Source organism: Hippichthys cyanospilos, chromosome 9, assembly GCF_059441005.1.
Source record: "Hippichthys cyanospilos isolate Australia breed blue-spotted pipefish chromosome 9, RoL_Hcya_1.0, whole genome shotgun sequence".
Classification (NCBI taxonomy): Eukaryota; Metazoa; Chordata; class Actinopteri; order Syngnathiformes; family Syngnathidae; genus Hippichthys; species Hippichthys cyanospilos.
The window spans coordinates 22,693,344-22,710,240 of NC_142377.1; the positions used below are offsets into that span (position 1 = coordinate 22,693,344).

At 46.1% G+C, this 16,897-nt stretch overlaps 1 protein-coding gene across 1 annotated transcript; it reads left to right on the top strand.

Moving 5' to 3' along the window:
• Positions 1-73: 73 nt before the first annotated feature.
• Positions 74-16,897, top strand: il17rd (interleukin 17 receptor D). Its single transcript, XM_088424072.1, has 16 exons — positions 74-205; positions 6,009-6,063; positions 8,165-8,287; positions 11,507-11,625; positions 11,811-11,931; positions 12,010-12,054; positions 12,888-13,039; positions 13,124-13,189; positions 13,263-13,317; positions 13,757-13,867; positions 13,938-14,122; positions 14,211-14,326; positions 14,517-14,774; positions 14,980-15,444; positions 15,684-15,934; positions 16,010-16,897. Exons 1-16 carry the CDS (start codon positions 86-88, stop codon positions 16,117-16,119), a joined length of 2,352 nt encoding a protein of 783 aa, XP_088280198.1. The 5' UTR covers positions 74-85; the 3' UTR covers positions 16,120-16,897.

Below are 16,897 nucleotides of genomic sequence, written 5' to 3' on the forward strand. Positions count from 1 at the left end.
GATGCGCATGCGCCAGTTTACATGCACGCGCCTTGGCTTGACTCGTGCGCTCGGGCTTCAGAAGTTGTCGAGACTTCGGAGAGGAATGGCGACTTCTCGCTGCCTCTTCGTCTGTCTCCCGGTTTTACTCCTCATTTGGAATTTTTCTTGTGGGGCTACGCTTTCGGGAAGCAGGAGGAACAACCAGGAACGATGTGGCTTCAAGGTAAAAAAAATAAATTAAAATTTGGAATTTTTCTGTCTCGTAACTTGTCACCCATCGAGTCGTGCGCACAACTCAGGTGTCGCCACATTTTTTTTGTCGCTATCATCTTTGTCACACTTTCGTTTCACTTTGTTCGTAATTGTTTGTTATATCGAAGGTTCTAATTAAGCTTGATTTAAATTGTTTTTCTATTTTTATGGCGAGCGTGATGAGTTACCTGTCGAAGTCGTAGCGAACCCCGCTTTAAAAAATGGCGATTTAAAGATTGGTCGCCGCCGTGCGAAAGTGTTGCTATGTTTGTCATTTAAAAAAATAGTCAATTAGTTTGCCACATTCCTGGCCCTCAATTCGGCTGATGTGTAATATGGCTACGGTTCGTGCAATTCCTTCGATTCGATTGTTTTCGTGGTCCGCGGAGTATTTAAATACCTTGAAAGTTCAACTCCCTTTGAACATGTGACCATTTGAAGCAGGGGTTACATTTTTTTTAAATCATGGAAAAAAAAAAACTGTTGTAAAACTTGACGTTAACTTGAAAATTTGTTTTTTTCGGCCAGGCATTTGAAGTCACAATTAGCATTTTGCGGGCCAGGGTCTGGCCCCCAGGACTTGAGTTTGTCACCTGTTACATAAAGAGACAATGTGTAAGATTTTGAGCGTTTTTCATTATGGACATTTACCATTGTGCTGCATTTATCATTGTCAGTAGCTATATCATACATGGCAGAAGTGCCCCCCCCCCATGTAATATCATTTCATGATAACTAGACCTACCTTTACATTTAAAACATACTGTTGGTTGTTAAGAACACATTTTTTTGGAAGTTTTTCAAATTTCTAATCATTTAATATATTCCTTTTAAATGAAAAACGCTGTCTTAATGGCCTTAGTTTTGACACTTATGAGATTGATCAGAGTTGTGTAATCATTGTTTTAATTTGAACTGAAATTGCAATTATTACTATATTTTAATGTTTGTTGCCAAATGTTGTTGAATTTGAGTTGTTTCAAGATTGGAATGGGGAGCCCGAAAGAATTGAGGCCACAAGTGGCTTTGGGTAAATTGCAGGTAGTAAAAAAAAAAGAAAAAGATTGGACTTCCTGCCATTTGATGGCTTTTACTTGCTTTAGGGGGTCTCACAAGGATCACTGAGTACCCCTGTGACATGTGCTGCAAGCAGCTGCGCTTGCTAAAAACACATGTTTGGCACGCACACGCTTCCAAAACTGAACAAATCTTTCCTTTTTTTTCTGGGAAAAAAAATTCCCGCATCTGATTTGACTTTGGTTGTTTTATCTCTGCTGCGAGTTTTCATTGCTGCGGGGGTTAAATGGTGTGTGTTTTCGAATGTGTGTCTGTCAACTTTTGTGTGTGCGCACAGGTGAGGTCATCATCAACGCTTGTGTGTGTGCTAATGTTAGCTTTTCTATCTTAAGGTAGCAATTTTTGCTCTTACGATTTGCGTATACACTTGAGATAATACCCGTTTTAAAGAGGTTCCCAGCCGCCGGTCCGCGTCCCAGTACTGGTCCGTAGCTCACCTGGTTCCGGGCTCCATGGTCCGCACCCGAAATAATGATGTTTTGGAACTGATTTAATTTATCCTTAACAGTTCATTCATATTGGTTTTGTTTGACTTGATCTTTGTTTTTTGGCGCCACCTCTGGCCGCTGTTGATATTACATTTAGTGGTGAGGAAGGACGGTATGGCTTCACATTCGAGCAGTCACTGTCGGTGACGCACACGTTGTGCTGTCTCTCCGTGAAATGTGGCCCACCGGTGTCTGTAAGATGTACTTTCCTGTAAGAATGTTGGCATTTGACAACAACTTGTCACTGTGGCTAACATGCTAGCTGATGTTAGCATGTTATATAGCCATGCATGTGTTTGAAACAATTACTTATTCTACAGTATATAAACACGGTTGTGTACTGAAGAAGGACAAGAAGCATTCTGGTGGCTGGACAATGAATAAATGCTCAAAATTAACGGGCAAAAATGAGCTTTTTTTGCTTCTTTTATGTTTTATTTTTCCCATGTCATGTCTGAGGATGTGTGAGTACTCTCTGAGTTATTTTAACTTGCGTATGTGTGTGTGCGTGCGCGTGCTATCTGTATTTCCCCTTTTAGCCTTTGAAGTGTTGTCTACAGGAAGCCTCACACTGTTTACCCACTGAAACATTCCTTCCTGCAGCAAACCCCCCATCCAGCCGTCCCACCCAAACACACACACACACACTCACACACACACATCAAAGGCCGCTCAATGTGGGGGTTCGAGCCTTTGCTACTTAGCAGGTGTGAAGGTGTTAGAGGTGTGTATGTGTGTGTTGGTCTAAAGACTGTGAGGTTTTATGTAACGACCTCATAAAAACTGGAAAGTTATTTGCATGCCAGGCCTGTAGGTGGCGACATGCCTTTCCCAAATTCCATTCCCCAAATTTGAAAATCTATCGTGGGAATTTTGCAAGCCGTAGGAAGTTTATGTCAGATGGAGACCTAAACCTGACATAAAATTGTTGTAAAAGATTAATCCGTCATGCTAATTCAATGGACATTGTGCCGCACTTTTTGATGTGCGCCTCGGCCATCTGGGGCTACTATAGCTGCAATAATCTTTCTTATTTTTCACAGAGGATAAAGAATATATGCCTGTGAGTATTGTTGTAAAATATGTCGATACTGTATGTGCTGATTCCACGAAGTTCTTGAAATGTTTGTAATGTCAGCATGGTAGCATATATATGGCATTTTGCATCGTGTGTTAGCGTTAAGATAGCCGAATTTTATTCGATCCACAACATGGACTCCTTGGTTTAGTTTTACAGGAACCTTGAACTGAACGCCCCCCCTCAAAAAAAAAAATCAGCTTTTGGACTGGTTCTTGAAGCACTGTTGACTATCAGTCATTTTCTCAACTTTTGCGGCTAGTCTCTGTGGATGAGAGCCACTCCACCCCCGCTTAGATCTGGCCTTAGATATCCCGCTTCCTGGATCGTATTCCCAGCTTTCACCTGTACCTGTAACACTCGCCCTTGGAAAAACATCCCTTTGTGTTCAGCAAAGCCGGATGATCCTGCGCTTTTTCACAACCCCCCTCATGTTTCAAACATCTGCCGGAGGACGCACAGGGAAAATCAGTCTGCTTCCTCCTGGCCCGAATCACAACTTTCCAGGCAGGTTTCTCGCCGTCGCAGAGGGACCTTGCGTGTTTTTGGCATCACGCCGTCCTTCCCGTGTGAAACTTGTGTCAAATGTCTGGGTGGGCTTCACCGTCGCGACCGTGTCTTTCCCATTGGAACTATGGCGGGGGGTCAAAACCCGATGAATTCTTACAAAATATTTTGGGGAATCCCAAGGTACGGTTGGCGGAGCCCTGTCAGTTTGAGAAACACTTTGTTTTTCTCCAGTTTTTCACCATTTCTTTGCCGTTTCCTCTTTGCGCGGATGGAATCGTTTTGTTCTTACATTTTAGGGGGATAAAGGAGTTAGAATCTCCGCAGGAGTCGGCCTGTTGGGGGGGTTATTGGGGGGCATTCATGCAGGAGGTGGAAGCCGCACGTTTTGTTCCTGGCAGTGGGAAATCTCTGCTTGGCTGAACACACACACACGCACTCACACACTCGTCTTTCTTCAGGTTGCATTGTTGCGCCTCACTTTTTATGCAGACTAATTCCTCCTGCACAGCTGCTGATCACGGCTTTACTTTGAGAATTTTTTTTCTTTTATTTTCAACTACATACTCTCGCGCGCTCTCTCTCACACACACAAACTTGGGCGGGGGGGGGGGGGGGGGGGGGGGCTTGTTGAGCTCATGACAACTCCAGATGTGTCTGGAAAATAAATGTAGGAAGAAGGAAGGTCTTGCATTCCAGTGTAACCCCCCCCCCCCCCAGAATGCAAAGTGCACCTGGGTTACCTTTTCTACTCCAAAGCTAGAAGAAAAAGCAAATCAGACGAGTTAATCCTTTTGATTTTGGCTGAACAAACATTTTACTCCACTGTTGGGCTCCACTGCGCACATCTGGAAGCGAGTCCGCAAACAAAATGGAGCTGGACGCACTTAATTGAACTACTTCCTGTTCAATCAGATTGTTCCTTCTCCTCTTTCCTTCCCTGCAGGCCTCCTGATCGTCGTTACCTCTTCCGTCACCCCCCCCTCCCCCATTCACCTTTCTGGCTTCCCCCTCCAGTCCGGGCCTTCTCCCCTTGCGACGCGGCTGTGATTAATCGCCTCGTCGTCTACTGGCTCAGCCCGCAATTAGTTGCCTGATTAGCTCAGGAAGTCGTTCGGGGATTCCCCCTGGGGAACTTCGGCCTAGCTTTAGCCCCTTTTAGCTTCAGGCTCAGCTTCTTATCTAAAAATGTTGTACAGATTTAAGGGCTTCCAGGCTGCCCTGTTGACCCCTCAAAAAACATTTTGTTTTGTTTTTAAGCCCTGGGGGAAATTTTGACCTCAGGGTTGTAGATGTTTTTGATGTGCGATATCAAAGGAAGGGCATACAAAAAAAAACACTAGGAAAAAGTCTCGAGGACCCATTCCAGAAATTGAGCAGGAATTTTGTTGTGAAGAAATTCTCTATTCACTCAAAATCCCTTGTCATAAAGTGACCCCGCCCCAAAACATGAGCTCCTGACTTAGATTAAAATGAAATTTGGTGGACATGTCTATTGAAAGAGGATACATGAAAAAGTCTCAAGGATCCAGGCTTTTTGTGTGTGCGTGTGTTGTCATGATTATAAGTTAAGAGGAACACCTGGAAAAAGCAATCACACCCGCTAGTTTGAGGCTCTTAGAATGGATGGCGGACATGTCCTTCAAAGCACTTGGACAACCGTTTGAGAAGCCCCTCCAGTCATGTCCACTTCCTGCCTTTTTACACATTGACCTTCTGCCACCACAGAAGAATTAAAACTGAAAAAAAAAGTCTCTGTTGCTTTCAAGGTTGTCTTGTTAATCACCAAATCCACCAGTTCTACTTATACCTACTTTACTGCGTGTCTGTTTGTGCGTCACATCTCTTGACACCTCAGTTTTGTGTGGACGTTGTTTTGTGTATATTTGCGTTCGTGTCTTCCTATACTCGCGCGCCTTTTTCTGAGGACTTTTTATTGTGTGTTTTGCATATGGTGAATGCATCAAAGGCTTGTTTGATGGTTCAATTCTGCCGGTGGTGTATGTGTGTTTGGTTTGAGGGCAATGAAGGTCTTCACAAGTTTATAATGACAAACACGTGCACCAAATGTTGAGTTACAGTGGCTGCTAATAAGCATCACACACACACACACACACAGTGGGACATGTGCCTTGATTGCTTTCAGGTGTTTGTGTGTACATGTGTTACCATTGTCTGACACCTCTAACTAGCCGGATTGTGTGTGCGAGATGTGACAAGCAGGTCAAAGTTGTAAAAGTGCCTCAAAGGTGCCGTGTCCAGTAAATGCCTTGCATGGGAGCGCATTAAAAGCATAGCTGCGCAATCTACCATTTCACACAGGCACCCTGCAAAATTGTCAGAACTCATGCACTGATTCTGGATGGAACGGGTGCCTTTTACAAGCAGTGTCAAAGGGGCTTAAGAATGTGCACCGTTATAAGGCGCACCTTCAATAAATGGCCTATTTCAAAACAGTTTTCATATATACGTTTTTTTGGTCTTTTTTTTTTTCCACAGATTCACAATATTTTCCCAATCTTTCTTTGCAGGGGCATTTTGTGTCAAATTTGAATAATGATTATATTCTCCTGGTTGAATATGAATTTGAATACGTGTGCTTGTGTTTTTTAACACGCAAACAGATGCAGCCCGGGGCCGAAGGGAGCCGCAGGTTGCCCGTCACGCTCAGAAGCGACAGTGAGTTTGAATTTGATCTTCTTGAAATCAAGGAAAATATTTCAACTAAATCTAGGGGACTATGAGCGGAACACAATGTTGTGTTCCCCTCATGCCCCTTTGCATACACGCACACACACGCTTCAAGACCCCCGTTTCCTCCTCTTTTGTCTTTTTGCGGTACAAGTCAAGTTCCTGAGCCGTGTCCAATTCCCGGCCGACCGCCCCTTTGTCCGTGACCATGAGCGAGACACACTCGCGTCCCCCTTTTGGGTGTGTGCGTGTCTTTGTTCAAATCCCAACATACACTTTGACCTTTTCATCAAAGCCTTTTCAACTATGGCCCAAAACGACGAACTTCTTGTTGTCACTTGTGCGGTTTGCTTCCTTTATGGTACGAAACATACAACACAGATATTACGTACTTGTAATTCTAAGTAAGTACTGGTTTATGTACTGGATAAGGGGCACCTGATTATAAGGCACACTGTCGGCTTTTAGAAAAATACGCTGCATAAACACTTATTATACATACAAATGCATTGAAAATGTTATTATACAGTGATGGAGAGCCCCTTTTCCATCACTGTTAGCGGCTTTCGGTTTGCTTGGTAGAGGTCACTCTCGTACGATGTCGTGAATAGTGCACAGGTCAGGGTTCAGAGGTCACCCATCTATGAAATAAAGAGTCCAACATGAAAGCCAAAAAGTGTTAGGAAGGAAATTTAATCTGCAGCGTGCAGCTCCGAGCTGCTTTTACATCACAAAACGTCTTTGTGCTGCTCTGCTCGCGTGCGCGTGTGTGTGGACACACCTCACTGCCTCTTCTTCCCTTTGCTGTTGGCGGTGATGTCATGGCAGAAGATAAAATGCACTTTGACCTCGAGGTCACTCCTAGATGAGAATAAGAAAAAAACGTTATTAAATGTGCCCTTAACTCAAGGTGATATTGAAAGTAACACTTGAACATTCTATGTACAACTTTTAAACTCTTGATTTTGCCATTCATCTAAACCAGGGGCGTCAAAACTCTGACCCGTGGGCCGTTTATGGCCTTCAAACGGCTTTAAGATGGCCCACGAGATGATCTTATGTAAAATATAAAAAGATATAGCATTGTTTTATTGGTCCACCAGCTTTAGAATAGATTTTCCTCTATGCGGCCCGCAAGCTTAAATGAGTTTGACACCCGATTCAACGTTTTTTTTAATGTAATCAAGAGGGATTTTTTTCCCCCGTTCTCCAGATTGTCCACAGATCATCTTTATTCTTCAAGTTTGACGATTGTTTTGTTGACATTCCCTCTAGCGCAGCTCCATTCAGTCGATGCCTAACGCAACCCCAGCCACTATTGGAGCTTCTGTTCTATGCGCCTTATAATGCGGTGCACCCTACGCGTGGAAACAGTTTTAAAATAAGCCATTCGTTGAAGTTACGTCTTATAATGCGATGCGCTTTATGTGTGCGGAAAATACGGTAATAGGAAATATTCCCTTGCCATGACCGTAGTTAGCTTAGCATCATTTTTAGCTTCTCCTTCAGCCCTGAACGTGACCCAAGGCCTCCTCCTCCTTCGCCTTTTGCGATGTGGATCAGTGACTCGTGTCGCATCCGCCGAGCTGAAAGAGTTCCTCCATCCTTCAGAAACCGCAGGATAAACCCCCCACCGTTCTTCCGCCATCAATGAGGAGCAGCCAGTCGTGTCTGAGCTCCCGCCCCGAGCTTCGTCTTTACCCGCACAAAGACGCCGTTTGTTCACCGTATACTTTTTAGAAAGTTTCAAGCAAAAGTTCGGGTTTCAAATTCGAGTTTTAAGACAGGGTTAAGGTGTTTAAGGATTTTTAGCATTACAGTGTCTAGACAGGTTTTGCCTTTCAATGCAGTTGAATCTCAAGTCAGGGTTAAGATTTCGAATCACAGATTTGAGACTGATTAGGGATTGTAGACATTAGATTTTCAAACTAGGCCTAGGGTTCTAAATTAGTCATTACAAAGACGGCGCGCGTCCTCAAACAGTTCAATGAGTGGTCAGCAGTCATCAAGCGGCACCGAGTAAGGTTTCTAGGAAGCTACGTTACCTCGCAGCGCCAACGCCAATCTTTGTCTTTTGTGTCTTTTCCAGACTGCTCGTTGAACTCCCCGCTGGGCAAGCACGTCATCCACGAGGTGGCCAACGTCTCCTTCACGCATCTGGCATGCGACCAACAAGCCGGAGTCGTGGTCCACTGGTCTGCCAGTCCTCTAGGTGCGACATCCTCGTCTTGCTGCTTGTGTGTGTTCTCGCAAATCCTCACAGCGAAAGCCTACTCTAGCTGACTTGAAAGCAGAACTTTTCCTTGACTTTGCCACCTATACTTTAAACCCTTTTTTGGTATTCTGATCGTAACCCAATTTAGGAAACCCTAATGTTCTTTAAAGCCTAATTTGAACTGTAACCCTCCCTTAAAACCCTAACCTTCGTTTTAAACCTTACGTTGAAATTCTAACCTTGGTTTGAAACCCAAACCCTGATTGAAATACATAACTCCAGCTTTAAACCCTAGCTTGAAACCCAACAGTACTTTGAAAGCCCAACTTAAAACTGTAGTATTTGTCTTTGAACTCAAATATACAAAACCTTGTATAAAATCCCCTCTGTCTTCCACACACCGAATCCCAACTTTAAAACCCCAATTTAAAACACAACCGTGCTTTGAAAGCACAATTTAAAACTCTATTGTTGCCTTAAAACCCTAATTTTGAACCTGATCTCAAACCACAACCCTGTCTTTGAACCCAAATTTCAAAGCCTTGTTTAAAATCCTGTTTCAAACCCGATTCACATACCTAACCCCAGCTTTAAACCCCAATTTAAAACCCAACCTTGCTCAGTTTTAACAATTTAAAACTGTAGTATTGCCTTAAAACCCTAACTTGGAGCCCTAAATCCCATGTCTTTGAACCCCAATTTCAAAACCTAACTTGAAACGTCAAGCTTTCCTTCAAATCCTCCAATTGGGGCTCTCCTAGGAAAATGTATGCTTCGGGGACTCCTCAAATGTTGACCAATATGCATGATAGCGCATAGAAAATGGCATCTTAAATGGGAGCCCCGAAAGGTCAGCGGGCAGTTTTGATGCCCCAAAGGTTGGCTCGCATGCAAGGATGTCAACGAATGTGCCTTTGATCCGTGCGAGCGCCAAGGAATGTGCGTGCGCGTAACTTGAAGCTGGTGCGGGTGACAATGGCGCCGCTTGTTTTCCCCAGAGGAGTCCCAAAAATCCTGCGCAAGTATTTGGCGATCCGCCCGTGGCTGAACAACGACTTGACTTTTTCTGTCCTCCATTCTTCCCGCTCACTCGGCGCCATACTTTTACTGGCCCTTCAAAACAGGTGCTCATTTTTGACAGCACATTGCCCCAAAGTTAATAAATCCCTTTCACAAGATATGATTTGTGGAACTTCATTTGTAGTGGTACCTCAACTGTTTTATTCCTGCCTCATCTTCTGGAGAACTCCGTTACTAATGACTGTGTATCTGCGTAAAAAGAACGCATACACGTTTCGCAAACGAGTCACTGAAACACAATTTAGCACTAAATTGCCTCGTGTTCCAATGTATTTGCTCTTAATTTGAAAAGAAAACTATACTGTTCCCGTCACTGCATTCGATTAGATTTGCTGGTACCTGCAGAAACCCTCTTAAAATGGGTTTTCATGTACATTCGGTTGTCACTTCTAGTTGTCGTCAACTTTTACAATTGTTTTTGTAATCAATATCCCTTTTGGACAGTTTTTAGAGGCCTCTGATTTCATAGTGTAAATGTGTGACGATTATACTTTGACGCACCTGACCTTGTGAAATTTGATGGAATTCTGCATAGCAACAAGTGACCTCACTTTGGAAAAAAAATTTGGCCTAGCAATGAGCAACCGAGCAATTTTTTGTTTCAAAATCCTGAGAAAAAAAACCTTTTGAACTTGCTGATCCACTTTGCAATCTATAAAATGCTTCCCGTCGGCTTCATCGCGATCATGTGTGATTCTGTTCATTCATCGGGCACGTGTTATTTCTTTCTCTGTTACGCTTCCCTCATTGGACGGGTAGTCATCAATGTATTCCTTTTTGGCTCCATGGCATGTTGTGTCTCAAGTCAAAGCCTGAGAAAGTAGGTCATGAAGGACAGAACGAAGGCAAGAGTCGGGAAAGGTGCCCAGGAATCTGCCCGGAGACGGAAAAACCTGTTCTGCTGTCTCTCTAATGAGAACAGCATGTCCCGTTCACGGGAAGCTCTCATTACAAGTCAAAGAGGCTTTGAGGGGGCATGAAAGAGAGTGGGGGCGCAGGTGGAGCAACCAGGGGGTGTTGAGCATAGACCGCAAGAAGGGGGAGGAGAGGAGATATGTCAAGGAAATGTGGAAAGAGGTGGCAGCCACTTTCACACGGTAATCCTGCAAAATTCTTCCACTGGAATCCTTGCCTCTTACCTGTCAACCCTCCGTTTTTAAGGGGCAAGAGCGCCGCCTTTCACCATTCGTATGAGTTCCGCTTGCGAAACACCACTTTGCGTCTTTGCGGATCTAATCCTTTGCATTCGTGGATCCGGATATGCAAATTAAGATGACGTCACGCCCAGCTACTTGGCACAGTCAGTCGATCTGTGAGTCATTAGCGCCGCGCATGCGTAAAGAAGGAAAAAAACGAACAAACACAAGCTTTCAATCATGCTTCGATTTTAAGGGATGTATGCGCATTTTTCGTCCTGCTCAAATTGGCCCATTTAGGGCCAATTTTTTGGAAAATGGCCTCATTTTGGGAAACCTGTAACAGCTAGTGACCTCTGCTGGCGGAAACAAGCACTGCAGTTGATTTGGAAAAACCCTTTCCTTTGAATTGCACACGCGATCGCTGAAGTGGAATTTTATTGCAAAATAAAGGTTAATTAACTATAACTTAAGATTTTTATATTTATTGTCTACTTATTTCTTGTGGTTATGTTGCAGCTCATCTCTTGAAAATCATCGTGACGGACCAATTTATAATTCATATGAATGATTTTCAAACAACATATGGATTTGGAGACACAGGTTGCAAGCTACGCTCATACGCCTGTCTGTCCAATTTCAAGAAATAATTTATGAATAAATTGATCATTCACGTTGCAAACTATCAACTGCCGTTAAACACGCGTGCGTCTTTTTGACAGCGATCTCACGCCATGTTGTCATTTCTAAGAGCAACCCCAAATAAGTGAAACCAAACATCACAAAAGGTGAAGCAGCACACGTAGACAAACAATCTAACCGCACTCACAGCCATATATCTTAGTATAACCCTGTCCATATTCCACAATATTATAGATCACTTGAATTAGAGCACAAACTGTTCACAAGTGTAAACGTTTGTATTTCTTGAACTTGCAATTCTCCCTAGCAACAAGTGATGTAAGGATAGACTGCTGAAGTTGCTGGTGTGTCTGCGCAGGAATCGAGCACATCAAAGGGTTCCGGGTGTATCTGGAGGACAAGAATCCAGACGGGAAACAATGCCAACATCTCATCCTCAAAGACCCGCGCCAGCTCAACTTTTCCTACAAGAACACGGTAAGGCCAATCCGTTTTTTTTGGGTGTGCTTTTTTTTTTTCTTCCGCTTTCTGCAAATTGTATTGAATTCCATCGATCGCGCGGCCCTTTTATCTTCGTGTAAATGTCGGGCCAAAGCCGTAAGCGTCGGACTCCGGGCGAGTGTCGCGTGTAAATGACGTGAGCCGTCGACTGCCCCGCGCAGAAGCTGAGCAGTCAGCCGTTCGGCGGCTTGAGCTTCGACACGGACTACATGATCCGCGTGGTTCCTTTCCCCACGCCGATGAACGACAGCTTCTTCCCGCCGTCTTTCCTCAGGACAAACTGTGAGCGCTTTCGTGTTGAACACACCTCGCCAGTGCGTGCGTGCGTGTTATTACATTTGTGCGTTTGTCTTGTTGCAGCCTGCGAAGTCCTGCTGGGCTCAGAAAATCTGGTCTGTAAACCATGTAAGTTCCTCGCCGTTGTCGTCATAACCCCAAACACATGTCCGTGTGTGTGTGTGTGTTTTCTTCACAGAACATGTGAAAGTGTGTAATTCCTTTTTTTTTTTTTTTACTTGTTCAAAAAAATTACATTGACTTAACTATTGCGATCTCGTTCAGGTAATTCCAAACTGCGGGCGTCCACTGTTGCGCAAAAACAAGTGATGGGAAAATGAAGCTTTATGAAGCCCCGGTGATTTGATTTGATTTATCTATTTACTCCTCCAGTTGACTCGCTTGGTTAAAATATGAAAGCTAGTGCATTAGAAGTGGATTAAATTTGCATTGCCTCTTTGAGTAAAGTGTCATGTAGATCAGATAACAAAATATCACAGGTGCTTCATGAAGCTTCATTTTGCCGTGACTAGCCGAAACATATGTACCGTTATTCCTCAAATATAAGACACATTTTTATTTCTCAAAAATGAATGCGAAAAGTATGGGTGCGGAGTGTTAACGATAACTTAGAATTTTTATTTATTTATTTTACTTGACCTTTTTTTTATTTCATTCAACATCACACTGGTGGACCGTTCACTGACTGCTCACAATGTGGGAAATCCGAAACACAGTTAACCCGCAACAAATGTATAACTTACCCATGTGAACATAAGAAACTATGAATATTTATAAAGGTGAGATTGATCCCGTTTTGCTATAGTTTTGACATTGTCGCCAAACTATCGGTGCGTCCTTAGGTAACATAGAAAATACTCGTATGGTCGTATATCGGAATAGGGTAATATGCCTTAGCTGTAGCCCTATCTGTTTTTTTGTCGTTGTTGTCTCGGGAGCAGTCTGGAAGCCAAAGACGTTGAGCGTGTCCCAGGTGGGCACCAAACTGCAGGTGAATTTCGAGCAGGCCCCGCCTTCCTTCGCCTTCCACCTCTACTACGTTTATTACAAGCTGCGCCAGGACGGACCTTTCAGACTGCAGCGCTGCAAGCCCGTACGAATGCCCCAAATCTCATCTCGCCCGCCCGCCGTCGCGCTCAGGAGTCAGCGGCGCATTCAAACCAAAATGCTTTTGTAGGACGCCAGCCAGCTGAAAACCACCTGCGTCCTGCAAGATGTCACTCCGGGGACCTACACCATCGAGGTACGCAAAGGCACCGCTTGCCGGCCCGCCCGCTTGCCGCCTTTGTAACGCGGATTTGTGTTTTGCGTGCCAGTTACGAGACGAAAGCAACGCCACCAGAAGGCAGACGCAGTTTTACGTCGGCCAAGGTGAGGCGCACTCGCGCTCGTTTGCCTCCCTCCCGCAAGGAACTGTTCCCACTGGCTAGCTGGTTTTTCTTTTGTTTTGTTTTTTTAGATCCAAGGGTGCTAAGCTAGTTGGTATTTTTTTCCCCGTTTTTGATTTACAAAAATATTGAATTCACCATTGAATTTAAAACAATGTTTTGTACCTAATGCATTTAATTCAAACAACAGTTAACTGGTGAAAAAGTCGTACTAAAACATTGTACGTTTCTGACGGTCAACAATCAATTCAACCAAAAATCTGGAGGGTGTCATGTTCTAATGTCTGATATGTGGAATTTTCACAAAACAAGTTTTCTGAATAGCTTTGAAATCTTTTTAGCAAATATTTTTCTATGCAATATGTAGTGCGTCCAAGAATTTTGTGCGAGTTTTCAGCGGTGTGCGTTTTTTGTCCCGACAGTGCATTCCCCGTGGGCGGGGCCTATCCGCGCCATGGCCATCACGGTGCCGTTGGTCATCATGTCGGCCTTCGCGACGCTCTTCACGGTCGTGTGCCGCAAGAAGCAGCAAGGTGAGGGCAAAATGTGGGACGGGGCGCCCGACGGATCGCGGGACCCATCTCCTTCCTCCGACCCCGTTAGAAAACATCTACAGCCAGCTGGACGAGGAGAGCAGCGAGTCGTCCAATCAGAGCGCGGCGCTGAGCGCCGAGAGGCCGTGGCCCCGCCCCAAAGTCTTCATCTGCTACTCCGATCGCGACGGCGCCAAGCACGCCGGGGTCATCCAGAGTTTCGCCTACTTCCTGCAGGACTTTTGCGGATGCCAGGTGAGAAAAGGCGGAGGAGCCAGATGGGACGGCGGTCCCGCCCCGCCGCCCGCTTTCGTCCTCATCTGTCGACGGTCTCGGCGGTCAGGTGGTGCTGGACCTGTGGGAACATCTGGAGATGTGCAGGGAAGGTCAGATGTCGTGGCTCAGCAGGCAGCTGGACGAAGCAAACTTCATCATCGTTGTCTGCTCCAAAGGACTTCGGTACGTCCTCCTCATTTTTATTCTACGCTACGTGGCCAAATAGTTGATAGAAGAAGAGAAAATGGATAAGGAGATGGATGGACAGAATGGATATTGTTTTCGTTTCTTCAATCTGCATTTGCGCTCCCTGCCACAAGGCGGCGCCAAATCACCCCAAGTGGAAACATAAAGGTTTCCTCCATCCCCTCAGCTACTTCGTGGAGAGGAAGAGCCGTCGAGGAAAGACGCCGGCGGGTCGCCGCGGCAACGACGGCGAGACGAACCTCCCGTCGGCGGGGTCCGGCGGCGACCTATTTGTGGTGGTCGTGGCCATGATCGCCGAGAAGTTGCGGGCGGCTAAGCGGACGGAGAGCGAGGAGGCGGGCGGCGATCTCCGGCGCTTCTTGGCCGTCTACTTTGACTACTCCACCGAGAACGACATCCCCACCGTCCTCGGCCTGGCGCCCAGGTATGCGAGATCAGGAAAGAAAGGACAAACTCTCATCTTCATTTGAACACATTTCAAAACCAACTCACCACGGCATTCTTTTGGACCGACACTAGTCAGAGTACTCGATGCACTCACAAAACCAAGTACCGATACTACCTTTAAATCACCGTGACGTTGGCCTGGACTGGAGTGACTTTGTGTTGTTTCTTTCTTGCGCGTCGAGGTTCAAGCTGATGGACCAGCTGCCGCAGCTTTTCGCCCGCCTGCACTCGGGCCACTCGGCTCCGGGCGAGCGCGACCGGCAGCCGCTCAACATCTCGCGCAGGAACTACTTCCGCAGCAGGTCGGGGCGCTCCCTCTACGTGGCCATCTGCAACATGCACCAGCACATCAGCCAAAACCCGCACTGGTTCCACAAGCCCGCCGCCGCCTCGCCCCGGGACCGCCCCCCGCCCTCCGCGTGCCCGTCCCCCCGGCCGGACGGCGGCCTGCTTCTCAACGAGGTCCTGCTAAAGACTCCCCAGAGCGGCGAGGGAGAGCCCAGAAAGAACGCGCTCTCGCTGGCCCCCGCCGCCGCCGGCTTCAAGCTCAGCCTCGCTCCCGCCCCCGCTCCTCTTGCCGCCGCCGCTCCCGGTCTTGCGCCGGCCCTTCCGCAGGGATCTCCGCCCAGGCCGGAACGCGCCTCCAGGTATAAATGCAAGCATTTCGCATTGTTTTTGAAGCGTGGTTATGAGAGGCAGATGCCAGTAGATGGCGGTGTGGCGTCGAATGCGAGGAGCACTTTAGGCGTTTTAGTCAGCTGACAATCTTTCGGTTTTTCCCAGGGTATTTGATAGCACTTTCTTATAGTGATACCTTGAAATAAGGCCAGCTGTTGACCCGGAACTGACTGTCTCTTTGTTTTTTTTGACACCGTCTCTCATTCAGAACGTCCTCCCTAACTTTTCCGGAGGAAGCGTCCTGCGCCGCCGGTGTCCTTCGGGTCGAGGGGGACACGCCCCTCGCAGAAGCGGGCGATCCCGCCTCCCCCGGGCCGCCCCCGCCGCCCCGCGACTCGGGCATCTACGAATCATCGGTGCCGTCCTCCGAAGCGTCCATACCCTTGATGGACGGCCTGTCCCACGAGCACGCCGACTGCTCGTCCCTGGCGGAGAGCGAGTCGTCCTCGTCCGGCTTGGGTAAGCCCGCCCCTCCCCTCCCCGCCCGTTCCCGTTCCGTCCCCGCCTCCTCACCGCGTTCCGTTTGCCGCGCAGGAGACGAGGAACCGCCGGCCGTCGCGTCTCTGGGCTGCGGCGCCCCCGCCGTTTGCAAAGCGGAACTGCACCGCTTGGAGCCGAGCGCCGGACCGGAACCTGCGACATAACAAATGGCGCCGTGTGCATTCTGGGATGTCGGTTGCCATGGACCACGCATTTTGGGATCCCCGCTTTTTCCTAACCATAACTGCATTCTTCTTTTTTCTACACACGCTTGGAATTTTTGAGGTGCCTGAGGACCGATGGGGAACTTTCCTGCTTCCTCAAATTCTTCCCTTCCAGGAGGATGTCAGCACAGCGGAAACATTTTGGCACGCGGGCACTTTTTGCAACCCCGAAAATTCATTTCCGAGGAGCGCTAACTTGGTTGAAAATGACGCGGAACTTAGCCGACGTTTTGATGGACTTTTTCAAAGACGCCGTCTCCTGTTGCTTACATTGAAACTGAAAATGTTCTCAAAAGTGTAAAAAAGGGACCAAAGCATTTCCCGCTTGTGTATAGATTTTTAAAAATGCTGGAAATGCCTATTTTATTGTTTTGTTTTTTAATTTTTGTTTCTCTGCATTGTCTAGGAAAGTACTGTTTTATAGTACCTGAAATGTAGGAAATAAAGAAAACCACCTAACACTACGCACTTCTGTTTTGTTGAGTTTTTGCCAAGTTTTCATTTTGAAATGTCATTGAATTTTCGGTTAAAAAAAAATGATAAGTGATTATGTTTTGGAATGGAGAGAATATTTGGTTACGTATTTCCATCTGTTTTCATCATATTTTACAAAAACGATATATTTTTGCACAATGTGAAAAGTGGACGTTACAGAATAAGAAAATTGATATTCAGTGCTCTTATTTTGTTAAGAATAAAAATGTGAGTGGGAAGCGCC